The sequence below is a fragment of the Labeo rohita genome, chromosome 12 (genome assembly GCF_022985175.1).
Source record: "Labeo rohita strain BAU-BD-2019 chromosome 12, IGBB_LRoh.1.0, whole genome shotgun sequence".
NCBI classification, from domain to species: domain Eukaryota; kingdom Metazoa; phylum Chordata; class Actinopteri; order Cypriniformes; family Cyprinidae; genus Labeo; species Labeo rohita.
This window is the reverse complement of record NC_066880.1, coordinates 18,665,191-18,690,747: the sequence shown is the minus strand read 5'-3', so window position 1 is coordinate 18,690,747 and position 25,557 is coordinate 18,665,191. Positions and strand designations below refer to the sequence as shown.

Sequence of the window (25,557 nt, the reverse complement as noted above, 5' to 3'; positions counted from 1 at the left end):
GGTTAATGCTTAAAACAAGACACAAAAAAGTAACGAAAATGGTGAAAATAATACAATTACAGTAGCATGCTTTTTTGTTTTTGTCTTAATATTTAAAAAATATATATTTAAAAAATGTTATAATTGCATTTTGTATTATTTATTAATTTTTTCATCAGCAAAAATGTAAATGTCCTATTATTCTAGTTTCTAATACAGTTAAATTGGGTAGTATAATGTGTCTGGACATGAATAATCTCCAGATGATTTATAATGAAACTGCATACACACACCGTGGTGGCCAAAATTATTAGATTAAGATTTTCACCAACTAAAAATGATTTTAAGTGAGTTATTATTAGTTTTGCTGCAGTGTGTCAATAGGAAATATCAGTTTACATTTCCAAACATACATTTTGCCATTAACTGTAATAATCCAGTGAGATTGTTGCTCGCACAAGGAGTCTGAAAACAGTTTGGAAATGTAAACTGATATTTCCTATTGACACACTGCAGCAAAACTAATAATAACTCGCTTAAAAACATTTTTAGCTAGTGAAGATACTAGATTCAGATTCAGATTCATACTTTACTGTCCTCACAGCTGTAGTGCACACATTTCAAAATACGAATAATACACACATATTTCCATCAAATACAAATATACACACATTTACACAGCAACAAAGTTAGTATACATGATACACATATCCCGCACCAAAAGTACATCAGCAGTATTAACAGTGTTGGGGAAAGTTACTTTTAAAATTAATGCATTATAATACTGAGTTACTCCCTAAAAAAGTAACTAATTACATTACTTAGTTACTTTTTATGGAAAGTAATGCGTTACTTTACTTTTGCGTTACTTTTTAAATCTAGGGAAGGGCTTGCTTGTTTTTTTTTTTTTTTTATATGAAAAGTTCTATTTTTGGCAAATGTAAAAGCCTTTTCACACCCAAAAGCCTCAGGATTTGAGAAAAGTGAATTCACGTCTGTACAGCAGACCGCAAAAGAAAAAAAGGTTAAAAAAAACTCTTCAGCAATATAAAAAAGGAAAACAAATGTTAGATTATCTTGAGTAATTTTTGCTTATTAGTATGGTTGAATTGGATCATTGAAGGTCGGCAGCAAAGACATTGGTTAATAAAATGGTATTAAATGCATAAAGGATATTTGTATTATTTAACATATTTAATTATTGCAGGTTTGTGTCATATTCTGAGTTGAATTTCACTGTTTTTATTCATTTTGAAGAATACTGAATCTGTTTTTTGTGAGTGAGATGATTGTTTTTTTATGGAGTAACTGTTTGTATCAACGGCCTGATGGAAGAAGAGTAAAACATGGATTAAGAGGATGGCTAGGGTTTTTTATTATAGTGTTTGCCCTACGAATGATGGCAGTATCAATAAGGGCTGATAAATTCAGAGTAGAAAGACCAATTATTTTTGAGGAGGTATTAGTGATTTTAAAAAGCTTATTTCTGTTTGTGCAAGAAAGCATTGTAAAATAGCAAGTAACACAATACAGAATACTGGATTCGATAATACTGCGATACAAAAGAAGCAAAAGATATGGTTTCACTGAAAAGAACCTAAGTTTATGTATAACCAGAAGTCTTTGTTGGCAACGTCTGTGAATGTCCGTGACATGATGGTCAAAACTAGTTTTGACTAGTTTTCCAATAATTTTCAATGGAACCATGGAATAATTTCTAATAATTTTGGCCACCACTGTATTATGATAACATCTGTGCGGTTTTACAGATGAAGCCCCACAACTTTGCAAAACTGATTAAACTTTGCATTAAAATGTAGCTGAAACCCACCTCAAGTTTGCCTTGTTGTTTTTTGGTAACTGATCGCAGGTAACCCACAAAGCTTGTAACCGTTTGTCTGGGTCGGGGACACTTGACAAAATAAAAGCCCATTAATTAACAACACAAACATTACAAGATTCCTTTAAAACGATGTAAAGTGTTGCAAGATGACTTACTTGGATGCCTGTATCCATTCATCATACAACTGGTAAGTCATCAAAGGTTCAGGCAGCTCTCTGAGATACGACTTTAATGCCCCTTAAATCAGTAGAGTGCAGTTTTAAATTAACATTCATTAAGTGTGAATGACATATTACTGATACGCACAACAAAACAGGACGTACCAGCAACGGCATGCGGGTCGGAGTAAAACTCCTCCAGCTGTGAAGTGGAGCAATCCAGAGCTGCCTTCAGTTTCTTCAGTTTAGAGGCTCCTGCAGCTATTCTGAAAAGACCCTGGAGAAAGCCAAGACCCCAAATCATCGGTACAATGTGGATACTGTTAAGGTTGAACAATACTTGTATTGTGGTTCAATAACTGAAAACGTTTGCCGATCTGTCTTGAACGGATTGGAAAAGATTACTGCAGATCAACGATACAATATTTGAGGTGTGTGATTGATATGTTGTTTATACACTGTAGTGGTCCCGCCATACCTCCTCTTTCATTCCAGTCTCCAGCAGCATCATGACACAGGCCTCTATAGGTAATGCGATCTCTCTGCTGCTGCGTTTTAGATGCTCGTCCAAAGCCGTTCCAAACGCTGGCTTCTCAGTCCACGAGTCTTTTAGGAAAACAAAAAAGTTTATTACCAGCATCAACTGAAAGTATCACAGTCCTGCAGAAGGAGCATCCATCTGTGATTCATTAAGTCAAACTACTGTAAACACTACATCACGCTGTCAAGTACCCTTCAAGCTGTCTTTTCCATCTTTTTTCTTTTTATACTGTTTCTGAAAAAGGCAGATGAACCAGGTGGGTGAGAACTGAGAAATATTACTCATGGCCCACATGCTGGGTAACCAAGTCTGTTTGCTTCACGTGTGCTCACAGGAAAACATCACAACAACAATTTATAGCACTCAAGCGCCTGATTTCCAGGAACAAATGAGAATGAAAACAATTAAGAGCCTCTAAGGACTGCGCAGTACATCACTGAAACACAACATCAGGCTAAATTCACTTCATTTTTGTTTGATATATCTACATTAGTCACTAGGAGCGTCCACAATGGTGCAGTACTCAACCAATAAGCAGCTACTGTAGCTGACTAATCTGGTTGATACTTTGTTTGTTTAGTTTTTTTATTTTGTATATTTTTTACCAGCAGTGATTTAATTATTCTCCAAAAATAAAAAAGAAAAAGAAAAAGAAAAGAAATAGTGTCTCAGTACGCTACCAGAGTTTTTGAACACTAAGATTTTTTTGTTTTTAAAGAATACTCTTCTGCTCATCAAGCCTGCATTTATTTGATCCAAAATACAGCAAAAGCAGTAATATTGTGAAATATTTTTACTATTTAAAACAACAGTTTATTCCTGTGATCAAAGCTTAATTTTCAGCATTACTCTAGTCTTCAGTGTCACATGATCCTTCAGAAATCATTCTAATATGCTGATTTGCTGTTCAAGAAACACTTTTTCTTCTTCTTATTATTATCATCAATATTTAAAACAGTTGAGTAAATTATTTCAGCATTCTTTGATGAATATTAAGATCCAAAGATCAGCATTTCTCTGAAATAAAAAGCTTTTGTAACATTATACACTATACCATTCAAAAGGTTGGAGTCATAATTTTTTTTTTTGAGAAAGAAATTATAGACATTACTTTTATTTAGCAAGGATGCTTTAAATTCATAAAAAGTGATTATAAAGACATTCATGATATTACGAAAGAACTTTTGAACTTTCTATTCATCAAAGAAACATATAATATAATATAATAATAAATGTTTTTAAGCAGCAAATCAGAATATTACAATGATTTCTGAAGGATCATGTGACTGGAGTAATGATGCTACAAATTCAGCTTTGAAATCACAGGAATAAATTACATTTGAAAATATATTCAAATAGAAAACAGTTATTTTAAATTGCATAAATTTTTAAAACTCTTACTGTTTTTGCTGTACTGTTTATCAAATAAACGCAGGCTTGGTGAGCAGAAGAGACTTCAAACATTAAAAATCTTACTGTTCAAAAATTTTTGACTTGTAGCATAGATGGGCGTTTTTATCTGAAACCAGCATTATAATGATAAAAATTACATCATTAAAAATTATATAATTATATAAGGCTTCCTTAAAGGCATAGTTGACCCAAAAATTAAAGTTGTGTCATCATTTAATTACCTACATGTCATTCTAACCCTGTATGACTTTTTTTGTCTGTAGAACATAACAGAATATATTTCTCATTGTGTGTGTGTGTTCCACACAATCAAAATCAGTGGGACAAATGTTGATTTTGGACCCCACTGACTTGCATTGTATGAACAAACAAAGGTAAAAAATTCTTCCAAACAACCTGTGTTAAGTTCCACAGAAGAAATAAAGTCACACAGGCTAGGAGCAACATGAGGATGAATAATCGCTGACAAAAATTTCAGTTTCAAGTGAACTATCCCTTTAAGGCCAATCGGTCAACAAAATATGTTTTACAGACGCCTATTAGTTACTGCAAATAAATTAGGTTTCACTGGTAGTTACTTCAGATACACAGCAAGAAAAAAAACTGTGTCGTCACCTTGTTGAGCTTGAATGGTTGGCAGGACGCTCTCGAGCAAGGTGAGAGATTTTCGGTGATAATCCGCTTGTGCCTCTAATAACTGAGAACAGAGCAGACATTGAGGAAGGAGAGAGACACACAGCAGAATAAACAATGGCTAGAACAAACATGGAACTGAACAGGAATAAACATAGCAACTGAGTTATTAAATAAATGGATGACAAACAAAAAGCTTTTTACCATTACATAGTAGCGGGCATAGTCTGCCTCCTTTGAGAAGAAATTGTACATGTCTGCTGAAAGTTGATCCTGAAACACACACACAAAAAAAAAAAGACATGATTGAAACTATTTTTATTCTGCTTTTGCAGATTGGATATTACAGGAAGCACAGCGGTTAGCCACATGCTCTTGATACATTACATTACGCATTTAGCAGATGCTTTTATCCAAATTGACTTATACTCATCGCTATACATTCTATCAGTAATGTGTTCCCTGGCAATCGAACCCATACCGAACAAGAACACACACGCTGAGCCTTAATTGCTCGTGCGGGTGATGCAGCTTTGAGACCTTATTTCACGTCTCCATTTACCAAAAATGACTATTCAGTCAGCAAGAAAAAAAATTCTCTATAATTACGACACTGATTGCACATCAGATTTTTGCAGTTATAACAACCGCTGCATCATAAATCAGTCACCATATGGCTGAATAGCATCTCAATGGTTTTGCCACAGGGGAAATGAACTTTGAATTAAGCTGACTTATGTCTAGTCTTATTTGAGATTGACTTGATTAGAAGTATCATGTTTTTTTTGTTTTTATTTTTTAAGAAAAACATTGTAGACTAAGAGCCATGATTTGCATTATTCAGTAATCAACAGAAATGGATAGAAAGATCCAAAGATCAGCATTTACCTGAAATAAAAAGCTTTTGTAACATTTTACACTATACCATTCAAAAGCTTTTTTATTTTTTTTAGAAAAGAAATTATAGAAATTTATATTTAAATAAAAATTAAAAAGGATGTTCAATTAATCACCTTTACAATATACACCTACACTACTGTTCAAAAGTTTGGGACTTTTTTGGGACAGTTTAGGGTTTCATAAAAAACATATATAGTAAATTTTAATATTTTATAATATAGTTATTGCATATGATAGCAAAATCTTTAGTTTCACATGAACCTTCTGAAATCATTCTAATATGCTGATTAGAAACCCTGATATTTTTTAGGATTCTCTGATGAATAGAAAGTTGCAAAAAAAAAACAATATTTTGTAACATTACAAATTTGTTTACTGTCACTATTGATTGATTTTATGCATCCCTGCTGAAAAACAAAACAAAACTACCTTACTCACTACAAACTTATGATATTGTACACTGCCCTCCAAAAGTTTGGAAACGCCCCCTGGAAAAGTGTGGTTTTGGACAACATCAGCATAAATCCTTATAATTTTTTGGTGCAAATACATTAAAGTAACTTGACATTATCATTAAAGACCAGCAATAATAATTTTCATTTTGATTACATAATAATGGCAATATATACATGTCAAAGTCAGACGTGCCCCTTTGCCAGCTGTGATGCCTGGTTACTGGTTTAAACTTGGCCCAGGTTTTTAAAAAGATATTTGGGTCAGCACACCTTAATAGCTTCAACAATGGATTGCCAATTAAGTTTAGAATACAATGAATTTAGGCCCAGATTATGCAGAGCTGTAATAGCTGCTAATGGTGGATATGTTGATGAATTGAAAATTTAAATTTATTTCTATGAATAAACTGTTTATGTAGTAAGTATGTTTTCATAGTTTGTGTTGTCCCTTATCAGTGCAAAATTATCACAAATTAAAAAGGATTCATGCCATTATTGTCCAAAACCCCACTTTTCCAGGGCGTTTCCAAACTTTTGGAAGGCAGTGTATATTACTTTTTAAGGCTGGGTATGGACACAAATGTCATGATTCAATTCAATTCAGTATCAATTATTTTGGATATATATCAGGTACATGGCAATGTCAGCTGGTAGTACACTATAATATTGGGGGTCCAAATTAACTGATTTGTATACAAATACTAACTTGACAATTACATAATTATACTTCTACTCCAATTCATTTTTTGAAATATAAACATTTAAATGGTGGCTGTCATAAACACGTGACATTGTTTAGCTGTTATACTAACATCTTTCTGTGGTACATGAAATAGGATATGGATTTTGGTAAGTTTGTACTTTCTTTTAACATACCTTTGAATGTTCATTTATGTTTATTATGTGCTGTAACTGCTATTGAAGCGGAGATGATGATCAGTTCATGTGCACATTACGCTGCTGCTTCTTTTGAAAGTGCCCCTGTTATGGATTTTTGAAACGTTAGCATATTTGAAACTTCCCGTCCCTCAAACATTATAGCAGATTCCTGAGGATAGCACCATGTCGAGAAGACGCTGTGCTCTGCACTGTGTGGGTAAATCCATTAGTGTACAGTCAGGGTATGTCGAAATCCTTCCATCTCATTTTCTCCTCAACTTCGCTGCAGAAGTACCTACCCAGTGTTTACAAAGTGAACATGCAAGGACAGTCAAACACCCTTTACAAATTAAAAATAGTTGCTCTCATGTACTCTGTAGCATGAAATATACATATTTAGTTGTATGTGTTGTGTTCGCTCCACGCAGCTTGTACAGTAGGTCTCTGGCTAACCAGCTAACAGCAATATCTGTTTGCTCACAATTGTCTAGAAATGTATTGATGAATAGTGAATGTTTGTCGTTGTTATTACTTGGATTTATGATAAAGAATACAGCAAGTTGTTGGTGTACAAATTGCAGTGCTTTATCAATACGTTTCTGCGTTGGGCTAACGCATGTCTGATTGGGTGTTTAATGTAATAATAATGTGCATTTTGTTTCCAGCATGCGCTGCAAGCAGTAGACCAATCACAACAGACTGGATCATCGGACCAGTCAACGCAGAATGGCATCACGCAAAGGAGGGATTTGGAAATATGCACCGTCGAGCAAATCGTTTTGGAGTTGATGCATATTATAAGACAATTAAGGCGTTTTTTGACCTTGCATGCATGTCAACCCGCTGTTGAGGACTTCCAAAACCAAAATATGAACCTTTCATAATCCATAATAGGGGCACTTGGAACAGAGACGCTATAGCGATCTACCACTTCACATTAAATAGCGCCAAAATTGTATTAATTGTTTGAATATTGTAAGAAAATGGACAAAATTTGAAATCGGATACTTTGTTATATATCAAAAGTAACAAAGCACAGCTTGATTAATAAATGGGAGGTGTGTTACAATGTTATGTTCATTAATTGAAAGCAGACTAGGCTACTCGATTTAAGAATCAATATAGTTGAAAATGAGAATTAAATAAAATTAAAAAAATCTATATTTTCTATCCAGCCCTATTTCTTTTAAAAGTCTCAAACTCTGCACTTTATAAATACTATATATTGAGAGTTTCAGAATGCTTGGGTGAACATGTAACCAGTAATCCTCCAATGACTAGCACCCACTTACCTTCTTTTCAGCAAATCAGGTTGGAAAATAGCAAATGTTATGTCATCTACTTGATATTCCTCAACCAAGCCAATGAGATGTGATCATTCTTACGCCCCAATTATCATACGTCGGTGTAAAATCCATACCTAAGCGACTCATGTTTAGACATGTTGCACATCAGTACCTTACACAGCTCCATTTTGTTCATAGCTTCGTCGACTTCTTCTTTAAGTGAGTCTGCTTTGGCTGTCAGTGCTTGTGTGTTTGTTCCTGAGATTATGGACTTGGTTGCCTGCAACCACCTGTGAAGAGAGTTTCAGTTATAAACTAGATATAACTACAGTTATGATATAATGAAACCAAGATGACAAAAAAACCACACCTTGCTCGGGCAGAGTCATAGTCCAGCACCAGCTTGGCTAACTGCCGCCTCTGTTTCAGGATGTTAGGAATGTCCACCTTAGAAAACAATAAGATTATGTAAGCACTGCTATTAACATTCTGGCCGATACCAATACTTTTTGTCATTACAGTATGTAAGATAATCGTGGCTATTAAGATGCTGATATTTCAATGTGAGCATGTGAGCATGCATAGTCTATGAAGACAAGTTCTTTTACCTCTGCTAGCTGATTGAGGGGGTCTAAGATTTCCTTTTCAATGTTCACCTCATGCTGCATTAATTCAGAGGCCAGTCTGTTCTCGGCATCTCCGCACATCTCCATCATTTTTCTGCACAGAACATACTGAATATAAATTACTGTTTAAAACTTATCTCTTATGGTCTCTTACGCTCACCAAGGCTGTGCTGTATTTATTTGATAAAAACTACAGTGAAAACACTAATATTGTGAAATATTATTACTATTTTAATAAAATGTTTTACATTTTAAAGTATTTAGAAAATATAATTTATTCCTTTGATGGCAAAGCTCATTTTTCAGAAGCCATTACTTCATTTTTCAGTGACACAATATGCTGATTTGGTGCTCAAGAAACACTTATTATTAATGTTGAAAACAGATGTACTGTTTAATATTTTTGTAATGCAATTTTTCAGAATCCACTCAATTACAAAGCTCAAAAGAACAGCATTTATTTCAAATAGAATTTTGCACCAGTATAAATGTCTGTACTCTTACTTTTGTTCAATTTATTGAATCTTAGATGAATAGAAGTATGAATTTCTTTACAAAAATGTTACTGAACCCAAACTTTTGAATAAAGTTGAGAAATGCACTTAACACAATAATAAATGAGCAAAACCCCTCTTATATACCAGCACTTGACCGCTTTTATACACAGCACTTTTTTGTGTCATCGTCTCATTTACAGTGGCATCGAAAATTTTGGAACCCCTTGCAGAATCTGTAAAAAATGTGAATAATTTTAACAAAATAAGAGAGATCATACAAAATGCATGTTATTTTTTATTTAGTACTGTTCTGAGTAAGATATTTTACATAAAAGATGTTTACATTTAGTCCACAAGACAAAAAAAGGTGAAATAATCAAAATAACCACCTTCAAAAGTTTGGTAACCCTTGGTTCTTAATACTGTGTGTGGTTACCTGGATGATCTATGGCTGTTTTTTGTTTAGTGATAGTTGTTCATAATTCCCTAGTTTGTTCAGTTAAACTGAGCCCTGTTCTTCAGAAAAATCCTCCAAGTCCTGCAGATTCTTCAGTTTTCCAGCATCTTATGCATATTTTAACCCTTTCCAGCAGTGATCGTATGATTTTGAGATCCAAGTTTTCACACTGAGGACAACTGAGGAACTCAAACACAACTATTAAAAAAAGGTTCAAACATTTACTGATGCTCCAGAAGGAAACACGATGCATTAAGAGCTGGGGGGTGAAAACTTTTGAAAAGGATGAAGAGGTCCAAATTTTTCTAATTTTGTTGAAATATCATTTTTTCCATTTAGTACTGCCCTTCGGAAGCAACAGAACATTCCCAGAAGACAAATTAAGTACAATTTACCTTGATCTTCAAATTCAAAAAGTTTTCACCCCCCGGCTCTTAATGCATTGTGTTTCCTTCTGAAACATCATTATATGTTTGAATCTGTTTTAATGCTTTAAAACTGAAGAATCTGCAGGACCTGGAGGATCAGAACAAACAAGGGACTCATGAACAACCATCACAAAAAAAAAAAAAAAAAACAGTCGTAGATCATCCAGGTGACCACACACAGTATTAAGAACCAAGGGTTCCCAAACTTTTGAAGGGGATTATTTTAATAATTTCAGGTAATTTTCGTTTTGTAGACTATATGCAATCATCTTTTATGTAAAATATCATACTCAGGTCAGTACTAAATAAAAAATAACATGCATTTTATATTATCTTATTTAGTTACAATTATTCACATTTTCACAGATTCTGCAAGGGGTTCCCATACTTTTGCATGCCACTGTAAATGATACAATGAACTAATCGATCTAATCTAATCGAATCTAAAAAATAAACAACCATATTTAAGTGGAAATTGATTCAAATCTATTTAAATGTTGATGTCATCCAATTACCCGATCAGAGACTCCTCCCCCAACTGGTTTCCGCCATCCTGCATGGCCTGTGACAGCGCTGTTAGTGGAAGCTTTTTCTGTGCCAGAAAAGCAGGGAGTTCTTGTGAAACATTACATGCAAATTCAAGCCGACAAAATATGTGGTGATGACTGAAATTTTATGCAGTCGTAAGCACAGTTATGTCCTTACATGTCTCTTCTCAGCATCAGTGCCTATTTGCACCTGCAAACACGCAGCCATTCTTTTGTGTGTGTTGTGCGAAACGACCCGCACCAACTCCATACGGCGCTCAATCTGCGCAGAATAAAACAAAATGTCAATAACAACCCACAATCCATATTGAGCTGTGGCTACCACTCAATGCAAAGCCTGTATGCATAGTGTTGAAAGAAAACAGCCTGTAAAAAAGTGCCTGAGGCATGTTATGTAATAACGCATGGGAAGCTTCTACATGAAACTTTTCATAAATCCAGAATGCTATCTCAGCCAGATAGCCTTAGCTTAGACATAGGTTATATTATAGCATGTTTATGCCAATTAACAGGTGTTGTTGATAGAAAGGAAATAAAACACTTTTCATAGTCTTGAGGGTGGGGTAAGGTCATACACGATTTATCACACCACTCCCTAAGGAGGCATGAAAAAGATATGTTACTTTACATAAAGAAGACAAGTATGACTCATCTGGCCTGTTGGGATGCCTAAGATTTAAATACATGAGCTCAGCATTAGGATGTCATAAATAGAAAATACAGATGCAGACCAGACTGTCTTCTTCTACTTCATTCTGCTATGTTGAAAAGGGGGTTCGAGAGCACGGCTTAGCTCATCTATTAGTGACCACTTCTACGGGAAAAATTAAATAAATGTGGCTATTTTACATACATTTGTTGTGGAAGTAACTTCTCATATTTCCCATTTATTTTTTCAAATAATTATAGCACAATTTAAAAAAACAACAACAATTTAAATTAAAAAAGTAAACAATCAAATAAATTAAATAAAATTAATAACCAGCTGTGAGATGAATCACATTACAACTATATATGTTATTTTTTTCCTGATTTGCTTGTCATAATTTTCTGATTGGTGGATTTCTTTTCAGGACTGACTGGAAATGTAGTTCTTCATCTGGAATTCGTCACTGACAAATACAGTTGTTTATAATTGCATAATTATTATGCAATAATGCACAGTTTATTCAAATGAAAATGAAAATTGAAACCATTATATTACATCATTATACTGAATAAAAGCTAAATGCAGTGGATACATGTGGATTATGAGACAAAAATTATCTAACTAAAAAGGATGTATTTGGCACTGTTCCAACAATTTATAATTTACACTAATTGCAAATAGCTATGGATTCTATTTACACTGTTACAATAGCAGGATTTTACTTATTACAAATACAGGCAATTATCTGCACCTTAGTATTGTAGTACATTACAAAATGTGCAATAATAACTTATTGAGTATAAATTACAATTTTAATTCAAAATTATGAAATGGAAGCTGCTTTATTGGTTTCAATAAAGCCTTCCCTATACCTACCCTAACCCTACCCGACTTTATTTTCAACTTTTCAAATATTTCCTTCTATTGAAAATAAACGCCTTTTTGATATGATATGAAATGGGAAAAGCTAAGAAAAAAAGTTCACCAAAAGGCAGTTTCGAACCCGAGTCGATCATGTCTAAAAGACCACAGCACGCGCTTCACCATCTATGCCACTGGAGCTGATGTTTAACAGCTGTCTTTTGTAGTATTGACTAGCCCAATCACACGCTGGTGGGCGGAGTTAATGTAAATAGCCTCTGCCAACAAGGCAGGCTATTTGGACTTAGTGTAAACAGACTCTCCGTTATATTAAAGTGCCCCTATTATGGATTTTTTAAAAATATATATCTTTCATGCAGTTTGTAATGTGGCTGTATGTGAATGTAAACAGTCTGCAAAGCTGTAAAGCTGAACGTATATCATAAAAGTGTTGTCTCTCTAGTCGTTTTAAATTCGAAACCCACTTCTGCGAAGTTCATACGCCACAAGTTAATCCATTTGCATAATGCCCGCCTACATTGTGTATAGACATCCAACGAAAACGTTGCTCAAATGCTATAGCACGTTCGTGTGGATAACGTAATTTCGAGAAGACACTGTTCTCTGTGCTGTGGAAATGAATTCGGTTTATATTCAATTCCAAAGGATGAGGCCGTGAGGAATCAGTGGATAAAATTAATCTTACTATGATACCACAGCAGTATAATCACAAACTTTTGCTGCGTTCCCATCATTTCACTGACGACTGATTCTCTAATTTCTGCGAGTTTAATGCAGGACTCGTAAACCGGTTGTCCTTTAAAGATGCGTCAGGGCCCAGTTTGTCTGGACCAGCTTGCTCCTCCAAATCGCAGCTTGTAACAATGTACCTGTAGGTATTAATTGTTGTTTTAACATTCTGTCAAGCATGCAAAATATGTAGTTTTGTGTGTTGTGTTGTGTTGTGTTGTGTTGTGTACACACTCAGTACAGGTGTAGGTCTAAGGCTAACTCATGTTATAGTTCTGCTAAACAGCTGTGGGCCTGCTATTGTCTAGAAATGTGTCGATTAATATCGAATGTCTGTCGTTCTTTTTACTCAGAGTCATGATAAATGATGGAGCACTACGTTGGTTTACAAACTGCAGCGCTTTATCAGTACTCTATATCTGTGTTCGGCTAATGCATATACCTTTATTGTTTGGGTCATTACTACCAAGCTGTGGTCCCGGTTCGCTAACATAACTATAAAACAACTTTTTCCCATCTGATTCCTTTGTTTAGAACAGGGTGAAGCACTATCATTATTATAATAGGATGTATAAGTACAGTATAAGCGATGGGCATTTTGTTTCCAACATGCGCTATATGCAGTAAACCAATCACAACAGACTTTGGTCAACTGACCAATCAGAGCAGAGTAGCCTAACGCAAAAGAGAAACAAATCGTTTGGAAGTCCTTGAAAATAACGTTAAATTAAATGCTCATAAGAAAATGAAAGTGTTTTTTGACCTTGAATGCATGTAAACCTGTTGTTGTGGACTCCCAAAACCAAATTATGAACCTTTCATATAGCATAATAGGGGCACTTTAATAATATCTAACTCTAGAGGAACTAAAATTAAATGTAAATGTTCTATTGTATTCGTTTTTGATTTGACTGACATTTGCTTTCTCATTTATTATTTAGGCCTCTTATTTCACCAGCAATATGTTTAGAAAAAATATAGGTTGTCATCTTGTTTTGTCAGAACAGAGATCCACTGTCTAAAACTACCATCATGACAGACAAGTCAGCTTTTTGATGCGAGCAGGGCGGGCCTGCTCGAACACATGTCAGCCCTAAAAACAACCATGAAAAGAATGTCACTTCAGAACTGTGAGAGCGGTATGACTGAACAAACAGAGGAGGAAAAAAGAGATCCGAAAAAAAGAAAAAAAACTGACTCATGTTCCAAAAACAGCCCAGATCAGGAATTCCACAGGCTGGGAGAGGAGATAACCACCTCCTCACACTTCTCTGCCTCTTTTACGTCATAACATTCCCTCACAGCCGTCCCAATGCAGCTGGGTCAAGCGTACATTCCGCTCAGGCGTCTCCGGCATGAGAACGCACAGAGGCCCGCCACCTGGCATGGGAACAAGGGGAATCACTGACTGTTGTTGTCGGTGCTTTTTCTGCTGAGGGAGATCCTGTTCGAGGGGAGTTGTTTGGATAATCTGGTGTGAGAGGTCTTTAAATGTTTGCCTGTTACCATCACAGAGTAAAAACTGGCGAACGACAGTCTAAACACGTAGAAACAACGAGCTATAGTTTTTTTGTAACGGAACATATTATACTATGTTCAGAAAATGGGGAAACACCACTATAACACTGAACAGTCGTAGGCGAAATGACAGCAGCAGGAACGTCCTGTCCGGACAAGCGATTAGGGAAAACTGGATGCAATTCAAAATGGGAGGATGCCACTATACAGCTGCTCAAGATTTCAAAAGTGTCCTCCGAACGCATCTGTGAGTGGCACGAGCATAGCAGCCCTGAGGTAACACGGGTGTCCAGACAGCTGAGAATGGGGTGATGGGATACCGTCGTGATCCTCCCTGAGCACCATACAGAACCCAGAATAAAAACCAAGCCCCTGTGAGTGCCACAGGGGGATGTCAGCATAATTCTCTCTTGATGTGTCCAAACATCTCACAGAGATAATTTTAGACGTAGCCAGACAAGAGGAATAAACAAGCTGTCACGGACACATTATTGGTGGAAGTTCAGATAATGACTCTCTGTTTCATGGAGTCTCTACGTTTCTAGGAGGTCATTTTGGCACAATTGCCATAGCAACCAAACTTTTTGACAGTTTCACTAGGGACAGTTTCACATGAGGAGAGCAAAAGCGCCGTGACGCAATCCGTTTCGCTTATTATTCAGAAAAGAACATTCTTTCTAAAGTGACAAAAATAAATTGAATGGAATGTATTTACTTGACATCAATGACTTCACCTTTCTCTACCCAAAATGACTCACTAGTTTCCCACCATTTGATGTAATGTACGATGGACTACAGCCAAAGAACAGAACGGCTTCACTGCAGAGATGGAAATAAAAAGCAGTCACCTGTAACAGGTCATCACTGAGGACCTCTGTTTTCTCCGCTCTGTAAAAGAAAACAACAGATCGTTAGAAATGAAACCTATGTCTATTTAAACTGCTCAAAACAACACATTTAAAGGGGACATCAGATGCAAAATTCACTTTTACATGGCGCTTGCATATAAATGTGTCATCAAAAAATATTATATTGAATCATTTAAATATACATTTTATTAGTCACTTAGTCTGAGAAAAAAAACGGAAGTGGTGAGGTCATGCAGTTCGTGAAGGACAGATTGTTAACGGCTGGTCTATGTGGTAATACAGTACATTGGGCAGGACATCCAAATGCTCACCTATCATTCATCGATGTCAAATATGGATTATCATCTAAAACGTAATTAGTAGCAATTTTACATGGTAGCTCAATCCAGTGTTAACCAAAAAATGTTATACTCCATTTTTGGTCATACAGATAAAAGTAATACATCTTTTGAATCTGTAAAGACTCTATGTTTGTTTGTGTTCACTCACAGTAACAACAAAACATTGCGCTTTTGTAAAATAACGAAAGCAAACAGGATGCGCTTTCTGCCATCTGTCTCTGACCTTTAATGCATTAAAAAATGGAAAACAAATCTTCTCAGATTATGTAATCTGTATGAAACATGTATACAGGTGCATCCAGTACTGCGGAGATGATGAATCAGTGTTGCCGACTTAATCTCTTAAACCCAAAACAAAGAAAGCACTAGTTTATCGATTAATTATTAAAAGGTTAATGAAGCCTTCTTACTGTTTATCATAATCATTAGCTTTGTGTGTGCACTTGATCACTTATTAGTCTACGCAGGCAATTAAAGGCTCATTGTTATGATTTAAATGGTTTATTAGTCGACTAATGCTTAAAATAATCGACTACTAGTCGAACAGAAAAACTTTAGTCAGCCCTAGTTTTCATTTTCTCCAGACATCAGAGCCAGTGGGGATTCAGTGGATTAGTTTTGTTCTTGATGCACCACCAAATACATAAAAATGGAACAGAGGGCGGGGTGAGCAGTAGCTCATTATCATTTAAAGAGACACATGATCTTTTAAATGTGTCATTGTGTAAGGAGCCGTTTTTGACAAGGTAAAAAGGGTGTTGTTTTACATGACCATTAAGGAATTTTAACCAAAGTATGTTGCAGACATTTCATTGAAGACCCTAAAGACACATACCAACTTGTGGAAAATGGTACCCGATGTCCCCTTTAAAGTAGTAGGATTGAAACTAGGGCTGGGTGATATGTCAAAAAAAAATCTCAATTTTTTCAGAACGTTTGACTGATTCTCGATTTTTAACTAGAAAATGTAACTACAACATGATTCAAGTATCTTTGTTAACCCTATAGTTAAAGAAAATTCTATTTCAAGTGCACCACACATGAAGTTGTCAAAGTGATGTAAATGTTAAACAAATCACTTGTTAAATATCTTTGCAGACGAACTGTGTGAACTACAACTACATCTTGTACAAACTACAAGGAAAATGGTTAAAAAATTTCTCAAAATTTAAGGTAATTCAATTTCAAAATGACTAAAGGTATAACACCAGCAAACTATTATTAACTATAAATGTCGTGTATAAACAATGAACAGCAGCTTTCAGCCTGTCACCATAATGCAAACATGAAATATCAAACACGCAGTAGCAGTTCTTTATAGTTTTTTTTTTTTTGACTGCGCTGCTTTTCCATAGTTTTTTTTTTTTTTTTTTAAGTAAACATAGACACGTTTGACTGTTGTGCTCATTTTTCTTGAAGCGTCTCATGCACAAAACGGCATTCTAAAAAGGCGGTGCTCAAGTTAAAAGAAGTTTAACTCCCATCTTTTCTCTATTCCACCATTTTTTCCTATTCCATTGCCCGTGTCGTGTCTTTGTCAACTCAAAAGTGCATTCTGTGTAAATGGCATCTAGCGATGTATTCTTATGGTCCTTCAGAGTGTGTTAATCACATGCGCTGAGATGCAGTTGAATCATTCTTTTCTCTTTACTGTTATCATTGGCATATTATCAAACTGTCTAATTCTAACATTTGGTAATATTTCTATTAAAAATTGTGATCTAGATCATGAGCTGCTTTTGTGCAAGAACAACGAGCCGCAATTGCAATTTCAGTTTTATTATGATTAATCATCCAGCCCTTCAAAGTTTAGAAACACTGTTTATGTATTAAACTGTAGACTCTAGTAATGGTCAAGTCTAGGAGTAGCCAACAGCTGACAGACTGTCTAATAAAACCAGCTGTCCGAAATGGGAGTCACAGGCATTTACTTTCCCAGGGAATTTTAGCGGTCCACTGTCAGTCTTGTGAACAAATAGTTAAGACCCTATTAATAGTAAACTAATAGAGGGCTTTGACCATGGCACAGATTAAGTCCTGTCTATCTGAGGCAGAGAATGTGAGAGGACAACACCGGCTCAGTTCACACAGCTTACACGCACACATCTATCACACTACTGTTTCAGAATAATGACTCAGAGACAGGTTGTGTGACCTCACCTAAAAATCGTCTTCCTTAATTAACTTTTTATTGATTCGCCAGTGTGTGTTACCTACGTGTTTGCTACTATAAAGATCATTGTAATCTGAACGGATTTTATAGTCCTAGGAGTTCACATCAACATAAAAACTAGCATACAGTCTGTGGCAATAAAACATTGCTGAAATGCTTTGTGTGTGCTGAGTTGGGCCTGTCTCTGTATCTGTACCTTTTGTTGTGGCAACCGTAACATTCGAAAGCAAGGAGGATGTCATACTTTATACAATAGTGTAAGCTTTCCGTCATAACCTGGAGTATTAGTTTCACTGTACACTCACAAAATCTTATTTGCTCTCAAAGAGGGAGACAGCAATTATGCTACTGTTTTAGAGCTAAGACCTTATTTTGCAAGTATCTTTGAAGTCAGTAATTTAATTTAAACGTGATTGTAAAAATGCTGCAGTAAAAACCCTTTTAAATAGGTTAACTGTAAGTTACCACATTCTATAATACACAATGACTTTATGATTTTGAGATCCATCTTTTCACACTGAGGACAACTGAGGGACTCATGCAACTATTACAGAAGGTTCAAACACTCACTGATGCTCCAGAAGGAAATACTATGCATTAAGAGCCGGGGGGTGAAAACTTTTGAATTTGAAAATCAGGGTAAATTTTACTTATTTTGTCCTCTGGGAAACATGTAAGTATCTTCTGTAGCTTCTGAAGGACAGTAATAAAAGAACAGTACTAAATATAAAAAAAATAACATGCATTTTGTATGATCCCTCTTATTTTGTTACTATTATTAACATTTTGCACATACTGCAAGGTGTTTTTAAATTTCTGGTTTCAGCTGTTACTGACACATCTGTCGCCAAAGCTGGCTTGACTGTTAATTATGGTAATTTTGAGACCTTATGTATCCTTTTGTTTTTAAAAAAGTAATAAAACAATTACTGCCATTGTAATTATTGAGAAGCAATCAAGCAGAGATGATTGCCATTAGCTTCTAATGGACCTAGACTAATGTGGTTAAAGCAGAACACAGGGTCTGAATAACTGAAAAATGATCTGTCAAAGCTCAAGAGTCTGATTCTGTGCCGTTTCATGTCTTCCTTAAGTCTGCCATGTTACCCACAAATCTCAGCCCCAGTTCCTTCTTCTGCCAAAACTGCACGGCTGTAACCTCGTGACAGTAGAGGACAGCTGCTTTCAATTAGCACAGGAGGACAAGAAAAAGGGCCTACAAGACTGTAACCAATCCAGATTGAACTCCAAACATCTTGAGAGTCTGTCTGAATCAAGCTCTTGATGTCACATGCAAAGAAGAACTGAAAATAAACGGTTTCCAGAGCTTTCTCCAGCCACTGTCAGGCTAGCAATTGATCAAAAATACAGTAACAGAAACACTATAAAACATTATTACCACTTTAAATAACTTATTTTATTATAAAATATAAATGTGCAATGTGATTTATTTCTGTGAAAGCAAAGCTGATTTTTTTTAGCAGCCAATCATTCTAATATGTTGATTTGTTGCTCAAGTAACAACTATCACAATTGAAAACAGTTGTGCAGCTTACTATTTTTGTGAAAACCATGACATTTTTCACAATTTAAAAGAACAGCATTAATGTAAAAGTATGCATTTATATAATGGCTCTTTCTGGTCCTCAAATCTAATTGGCTGAGAGGAGTGCAACATTCTAGTGACAAAAAGGACACTACAATTTTATAAATAACACTGTTTTTGTGTCATGGAATGAAGTTTTAAGGGTCTTTAGGTGTGAATGTACTGTGTAAACTTCAAATATGCAGTTCGTTAATAAAGATAAAGTCTGTTTGAAAATTTGCTTCATTTTTTTCGGAGCTGTTTAGCGAGCATGAACCTGCCGAGAACAGCCTTACCTCTTCGGGATTTGCCGCTGGCTCTTAAGTCTCTATTGTGGTTAAACATGAGATATACACTACCGTTCAAAAGTTTGGGATCAGTACATTTTTATTGTTTCTTTCTTTTTTTTTTTTTTTTTTTTTTTTTTTAAGAAATTAATACTTTTATTCACCAAGGATGTATTAAGTTAATAATTAAAAGTTTATTAAAAGTTAATAATAAATAATTTACATTGTTATAAAATATTTATATTTTGAATAAACACTGTACTTTTTAAACTTGTTATTCATGAAAGAATCCTGAAAAAAAAAAAATCACAGGTTCCAAAAAATATTTGGCAGCACAACTGTTGATATTATCCAACACTGATCATTCTAATAATAAATCCGCATATTAGAATGATTTCTGAAGGATCATGTGACACTTAAGACTGGAGTAACAGCTGATAAAAATTCAGCTTTTCATCACAGGAATAAATTCTATTTTAAAGTATGTTAAAATAAAAAACATTATTTTATATTGTAAAAACATTTTGCAATATTACTGTTTTTTTTTCTATATTTTTAATCAAATAAATGCAGCCTTGATGAGCATAAGAGACTTCTTTAAAGACTATTACAAGTCTTACTGACCCCAAACTTTTGAACGGTAGTGTATATACATAATTCAGATATATGGCAGCCTTTATGAGTAGTGGTTGACCGATGTATCGGTACCGATAGTGGAACTATTGGTTATCGGCAAAAATCCATGCCGATAGTTTTTTCTGGGTTGGATTCGTTGCTGGAGCGGCTGAGAAGGTCTTTATTATACAGCAAAGTCCCTATAGTCTTTGTTATACAGCACTAGCGGCCTCTAGTGGTGGAAATCACTGACAGCACATGCCATTTGTTTAGACACGTGACACAGCTGGACACTTCAAAGCAGGACACACGTCCAGTGTGTGTGATACCAGATAGCTGTGAGTTCTTCTAGACGTGGCACTGCACTTTTGCCCGCTGTGTGACTAACATATTTTTATATTTTGATTAGATAACCATAAATGTTCTAGAATAGAAGTAGTTAAATTGTGAAAGTACATAACATCCATATGTATGCAATTTCAATACTGTGGCCTTTGTGTAGATATTTAAAGATGGCCATCTTTAGCTTGATTGTTTATGTAATGGTAACACTTTACAATATGAATCCATTTGTAACATTAAGATTAATAAAAGCTGTAGAATAAAAGTATTGTTCCTTGTTAGAGTGTGTTAATTTCAGCATTTACTGATATATTTAAAAAATTTTAGTTGCTTTTGTTAACATTAATGTACAGTGAACTAACTGTAATGATTAATATAGAATTAATATTAATATTTTTATTCATTTACAAAGTATGATTCAGTAGGCTACTTTTTTTTTTTAAATACTACAGCACTATTTATTTTCCATTCAGTATCCATTTTAAAAACTATCGGTCGATTAATCGGCATCGGCCAGTGTGGTCCAACCTAGGTATCTGTAAAATTCAGTATCGGTCGACCTCTAGTTATGAGACGTAACATTAATCAATGAAAATAAATTTGGTCTCATTAATCTATTCGTTCCAGAGCAAATAGTTTTCTAATCACGTTAATATTTTATGTAACTTTAATGCTGTATTTATACATTAGGTGCTGCCTTTGTATTTTGACTGAATTATCTAGCATCTTTTATTATGGCTGTTGTTGTTGTTTATTAAATATTATTTAATAAATTATATTTTATATAAATAATAGTAGTATTTAATCATTGCAGTTTAATTGTTCCGCTAATAGGTGGCGACAAAAGTGCAAGTCAGCAGTAAAGACTTTTATATTGAAAGAGAATGAAACAGGGTTGTAAACAAGGAAGTTATTCTTACTTTCAACACCACATTGTAAGACAGCAAACAAACGCACTGAGATAATATTTACAGCATTTTTTGTACATTTAAAAAAAAAATGTTTTTTCATTAACAGTTGTAATATTCGCCATGACAGCTCTTAAGTGCCTAAGCACGTTTACTGAAAACAATAACATTTAGCTTTTTTTTTTAAATCATTTTTATTTACAATTTTCTAACTTTGCAAACAAATGGCATCATCTTTGTAGATATATAATGCTAAAAAAGCAGCATTATCCCCAAACACTAATCACTGCTAACACTCATCAGGCCTGTTCTGTCTTCAAATTTTGTGAATTGACTTAGAGCAACAACAAAATTATACTTTACATTTATCTTATGTTATCCTTATCTGTACATTATATTCAGTTAAGTGGCACAGAAGCGTGTTGTGCATTCATGGTTTGAGCTGAGCATTACACACTGATATCAACAGTATTTGATAAAGAAGCGGATTAAGAACAGATATTGTAGCAGTAGTAAAAGTCTTAGCTCTGACTGCTAAATATCTGCAACAGTCTATTAAAACAGCCATGCTTTTACTTTAATTACTACAATCTTGCTTTACCTCTTTGCTGAAACAAACACAGCACCCGAGGCCAGTGAAAAGCCTGAGCTGACAATAGGTCTGCATCATCAGCAAACCGACAGGTGGTTCTAGTCTTCTGATAAAATTGTGAGGTAACGTGGCACTAATGTGCCTTGGGATGGTGTTATACTGTACACAAGCGTGCAATTTAGATGGTTGCGCAGAATGTCATGTCACACAGCTTAAACCCCAGATCGTTGCTAGATCTGCCTGAGTTGATTCTTTGATTTCATTCATAGAAATGAAACTTCCTCAGTACAACTTCCTGTTTAAAAAAGAATAAGGAGAGATTTCCTTTGAGGGGTTGCATGCCGAACACAGTGTACTGCCTCCTCACAATCACAGGAACCATGGGACCAGCTGAGCCCTGCGCCCAGCCACCTCGACACCCCGCCACCCCCTCCCCCCCCTTACGTCCGTCCGACCGACCCTCAACCGCTTCAAGTCTGCTTTCTGCATCACACTGAAGTGATTTATTGTTTGTAAAATAAATTCAGGAAGAGATGGGAATTCCAGCTGAATTGCTTTTATCCACATGTAAAACGTTTGTGTTTACAAGGCAATAGTCAGTGACTGGCTTTAATGTTTCCATATTATTAAGCAAATGGCTTTGTGTTTACAAAACTGTTAATGAGAAACAAAGGTAAAATAAAAAAATACATTTCAACCTGCAGTCAAAATGTGTTACACTAGCAACACAGTAAAAAAAAAACATAATATAGAAAAATATGATTACTATTTGAAGTGTCTGTTTTTAATTTTATTAAAGCTAATTTTTCAAATCCTTTAGAAAATCATTCTAATATGCTTATTGAAAAAATGAAGAACAGCATTTTTGCATTTTTCTGGATCCTTATTTTTCAGGAACGTTCAAAAGAACAGCATGCATTTAGAAAATAAACATCTTTTGCAACATTATAAATGTTTTCACTTTGACTTTTGATTGATTTACTGCATCCTTGCTGAATAAAAAATATTTCTTAAGTGTAAAAAAAACATGCATGCATTTTTTTTTCCATATATAATATACTGACTATAGGTCACAGGTCAGGTCAGATGGACCTTGTCAGATCATAAACAGTTTAGCAGTATTATTTAATAACAGACTGAATACTACTGAGCTTCATACTTCAACATATAAGGTTAAATGCCTTACCTAACAGGTCAGTTTGCCCATGGTCATATGTGAATGAATATTTTAGGCACAGGCATTCAGGGTCATGAATATTACAAGCGTCATTCGTTGTGCCTGACGCTTCACATTTGAAATTGAATTACTTTAAAACCAAATGATTCTTTTTATGTTCATTACTATGTAGATCTTTCTTTTAGAGGTATAATTTGACACCTCAAATTTTGTGAAAATACTCTAGGCTGTCTAGTGGTGGTGGAAGTACCGCCCTCTTTTACAGACAGTAATTGTCTGAGGCCTAGAAAGATTGAGGGGGCTGTCAAGTTCCTGGTATTCCAAACTTTGCAACAAAATTATAAATCACCCTGGTTATCTTCTTTTAAACTGAACAGGAATGGCCTTGCCCCAGTTGGGCTCAGTGTGAACACCAGTAAACACTTAGCTACTGACATTTCTCATCTTATGCTGCTCCATTGTCGTCAGGCTAGCCAGATGTCTCTGGTGGCTGATCGAATTGCGCACACATTTAAAGGGAACGAGGCTGCGGACATGGATGCTAAAGGTCAGGTTAACCACCAGTTAAATGAACATAGCTGATAGGCAGGTGCATCGGTCCTTGTTAACGTGCTATGTTTGGTTAAAAAAGTTAAAGGCGTTTTTGAGCGACATTACAGAAAGGGAATTCTCTGATAGAAATGTTACATTATATCTACCTAAAGTTCATTTAGTCATGCGGCCTGTTCAATAAGTTAGGCTAATTGATACAAACTTAATTTCAAGTCTGCGTTAGGCCTACCCTAAATACTTGAAGTGAACTAACTACTGTTTGACTTGAGGAAAAACAACATTTATAGCTCTAACACCTCCCTGAGAGACCTGTGCCCTGTATGTTGAGAATCTACAGGCCCATTTACCCTCAAGCAGCTTTTGCAGAATAAAGAATGCAGTTTGACGCTTCATCAACAGTCAGAGGAGTAAGAAGTGATGACTATGCACATACCATTTCAATGTAGGATACAAAGTATGAGCTCAAAGGACTCGTTGGCTGACAAATAAACAGAAAATTCACTAAGCAGACATAACATCCAAGAACTGTATTTTCTAAAAGAGGCAGGATGTTCTCAAAGTACCTATGAAGAAGGAACATTCGCAGTAGTGATAAAAGGCAGACTTTAAGTCATGATTCGATTATTAGAATCAGTTCAAAAAACGATTCCTGATCCTGACATCCGTCACATAGGGGAGAGTGGGGTAAGTTGAGCCAGTGGGTAAATTGACCCACCCCCTGTATCTTGGCAACTGTACACTTTTACTGTTATGTGACCATGTATTTTGGAATCACACATTATTTCTGCCTGGAGAGGAAGGCACCCATTTACTCTAAAAACTGTTTGTGGCTTCTCAAAGTAAAATTTTAGCATAACAGATGTAATGGCTCACAAATTTATCGAGGTCTAAAAATATTTATTATGCAAATAGGTGATTTAGCAACATATAAAACCATGCAAATCATTTAGCGCACTAGGTTTCTTTTTTTTTTTTTGCCCAAAATGCCAGCTATGGGGCAAAGTGAGCCAAATGCTGTGGGGTAAGTTGAGCCAGCACTTTAACTTACTCCAAATATCTGAAGTATAAACTAGTGTTTGAATGTGATAACTGGTTTAGTTTATCATATATATAGATATTATTTGTAGTTTATTTGATAGGGACAATGTACAAGTGCACCAAATCCTTCTCTGAGAACCAGAAGATGCTTTTCATGATATTACAATCAAATATATATTTCCACCTGTAGTCCCTAATGGCGGGTTTGACACTGCAGAAAATGTACCATTGCCAAGAATCTTTTGACTAAAATATTTATTAGTTTCAGTGACATTTATTCCTTAATTCTAATTTTATTATTATTATTTTTTTTAATTATTATTTTACTCAAACTTCAAAAGTCTGTTTTTTTTGGAAGATTAAAACTTTGGTGTTCAACACATTGTTTCAGAAATTGGATTGGTTTTATTATAAGTTAGCTTTAAGAAAAAAAAATATGACTTGTGATTGACTTGATTATTAAGTTAGTTTTTAAAAGAGATAAATTATCTTTAAAATTTCATCTTTAAAATCAGATTCATTCAGATGGTGCATCTCAACCCCTGACTCCGGTCAACTTACCCCTAACCTGGGGCAAATTGAGCCACAGGAACACATTTTTAGAACCCTTTGTCACAGATACATTCTGATACTTTGAAATGATAGGAAACATCCTGA

The 25,557-nt window shown here is 35.0% G+C and overlaps 1 protein-coding gene across 2 annotated transcripts in view; it reads right to left on the bottom strand.

The window, feature by feature from the left end:
• Positions 1 to 25,557, bottom strand: part of arhgap17a (Rho GTPase activating protein 17a) — a 34,947-nt gene that overhangs the window by 7,695 nt on the left and 1,695 nt on the right. For both annotated transcript variants that reach the window (XM_051123945.1, XM_051123946.1), the window contains exons 2-13: positions 15,270 to 15,309; positions 10,801 to 10,905; positions 10,611 to 10,687; positions 8,696 to 8,807; positions 8,458 to 8,534; positions 8,260 to 8,377; positions 4,772 to 4,840; positions 4,550 to 4,631; positions 2,459 to 2,586; positions 2,146 to 2,257; positions 1,978 to 2,059; positions 1,811 to 1,891 (exon numbers count right to left, since the gene is read on the bottom strand). In XM_051123945.1, coding sequence (XP_050979902.1) covers positions 1,811 to 1,891; positions 1,978 to 2,059; positions 2,146 to 2,257; positions 2,459 to 2,586; positions 4,550 to 4,631; positions 4,772 to 4,840; positions 8,260 to 8,377; positions 8,458 to 8,534; positions 8,696 to 8,807; positions 10,611 to 10,687; positions 10,801 to 10,905; positions 15,270 to 15,309 — 1,083 coding nt within the window. The remainder of the gene's footprint in view (positions 1 to 1,810; positions 1,892 to 1,977; positions 2,060 to 2,145; positions 2,258 to 2,458; positions 2,587 to 4,549; positions 4,632 to 4,771; positions 4,841 to 8,259; positions 8,378 to 8,457; positions 8,535 to 8,695; positions 8,808 to 10,610; positions 10,688 to 10,800; positions 10,906 to 15,269; positions 15,310 to 25,557) is intronic.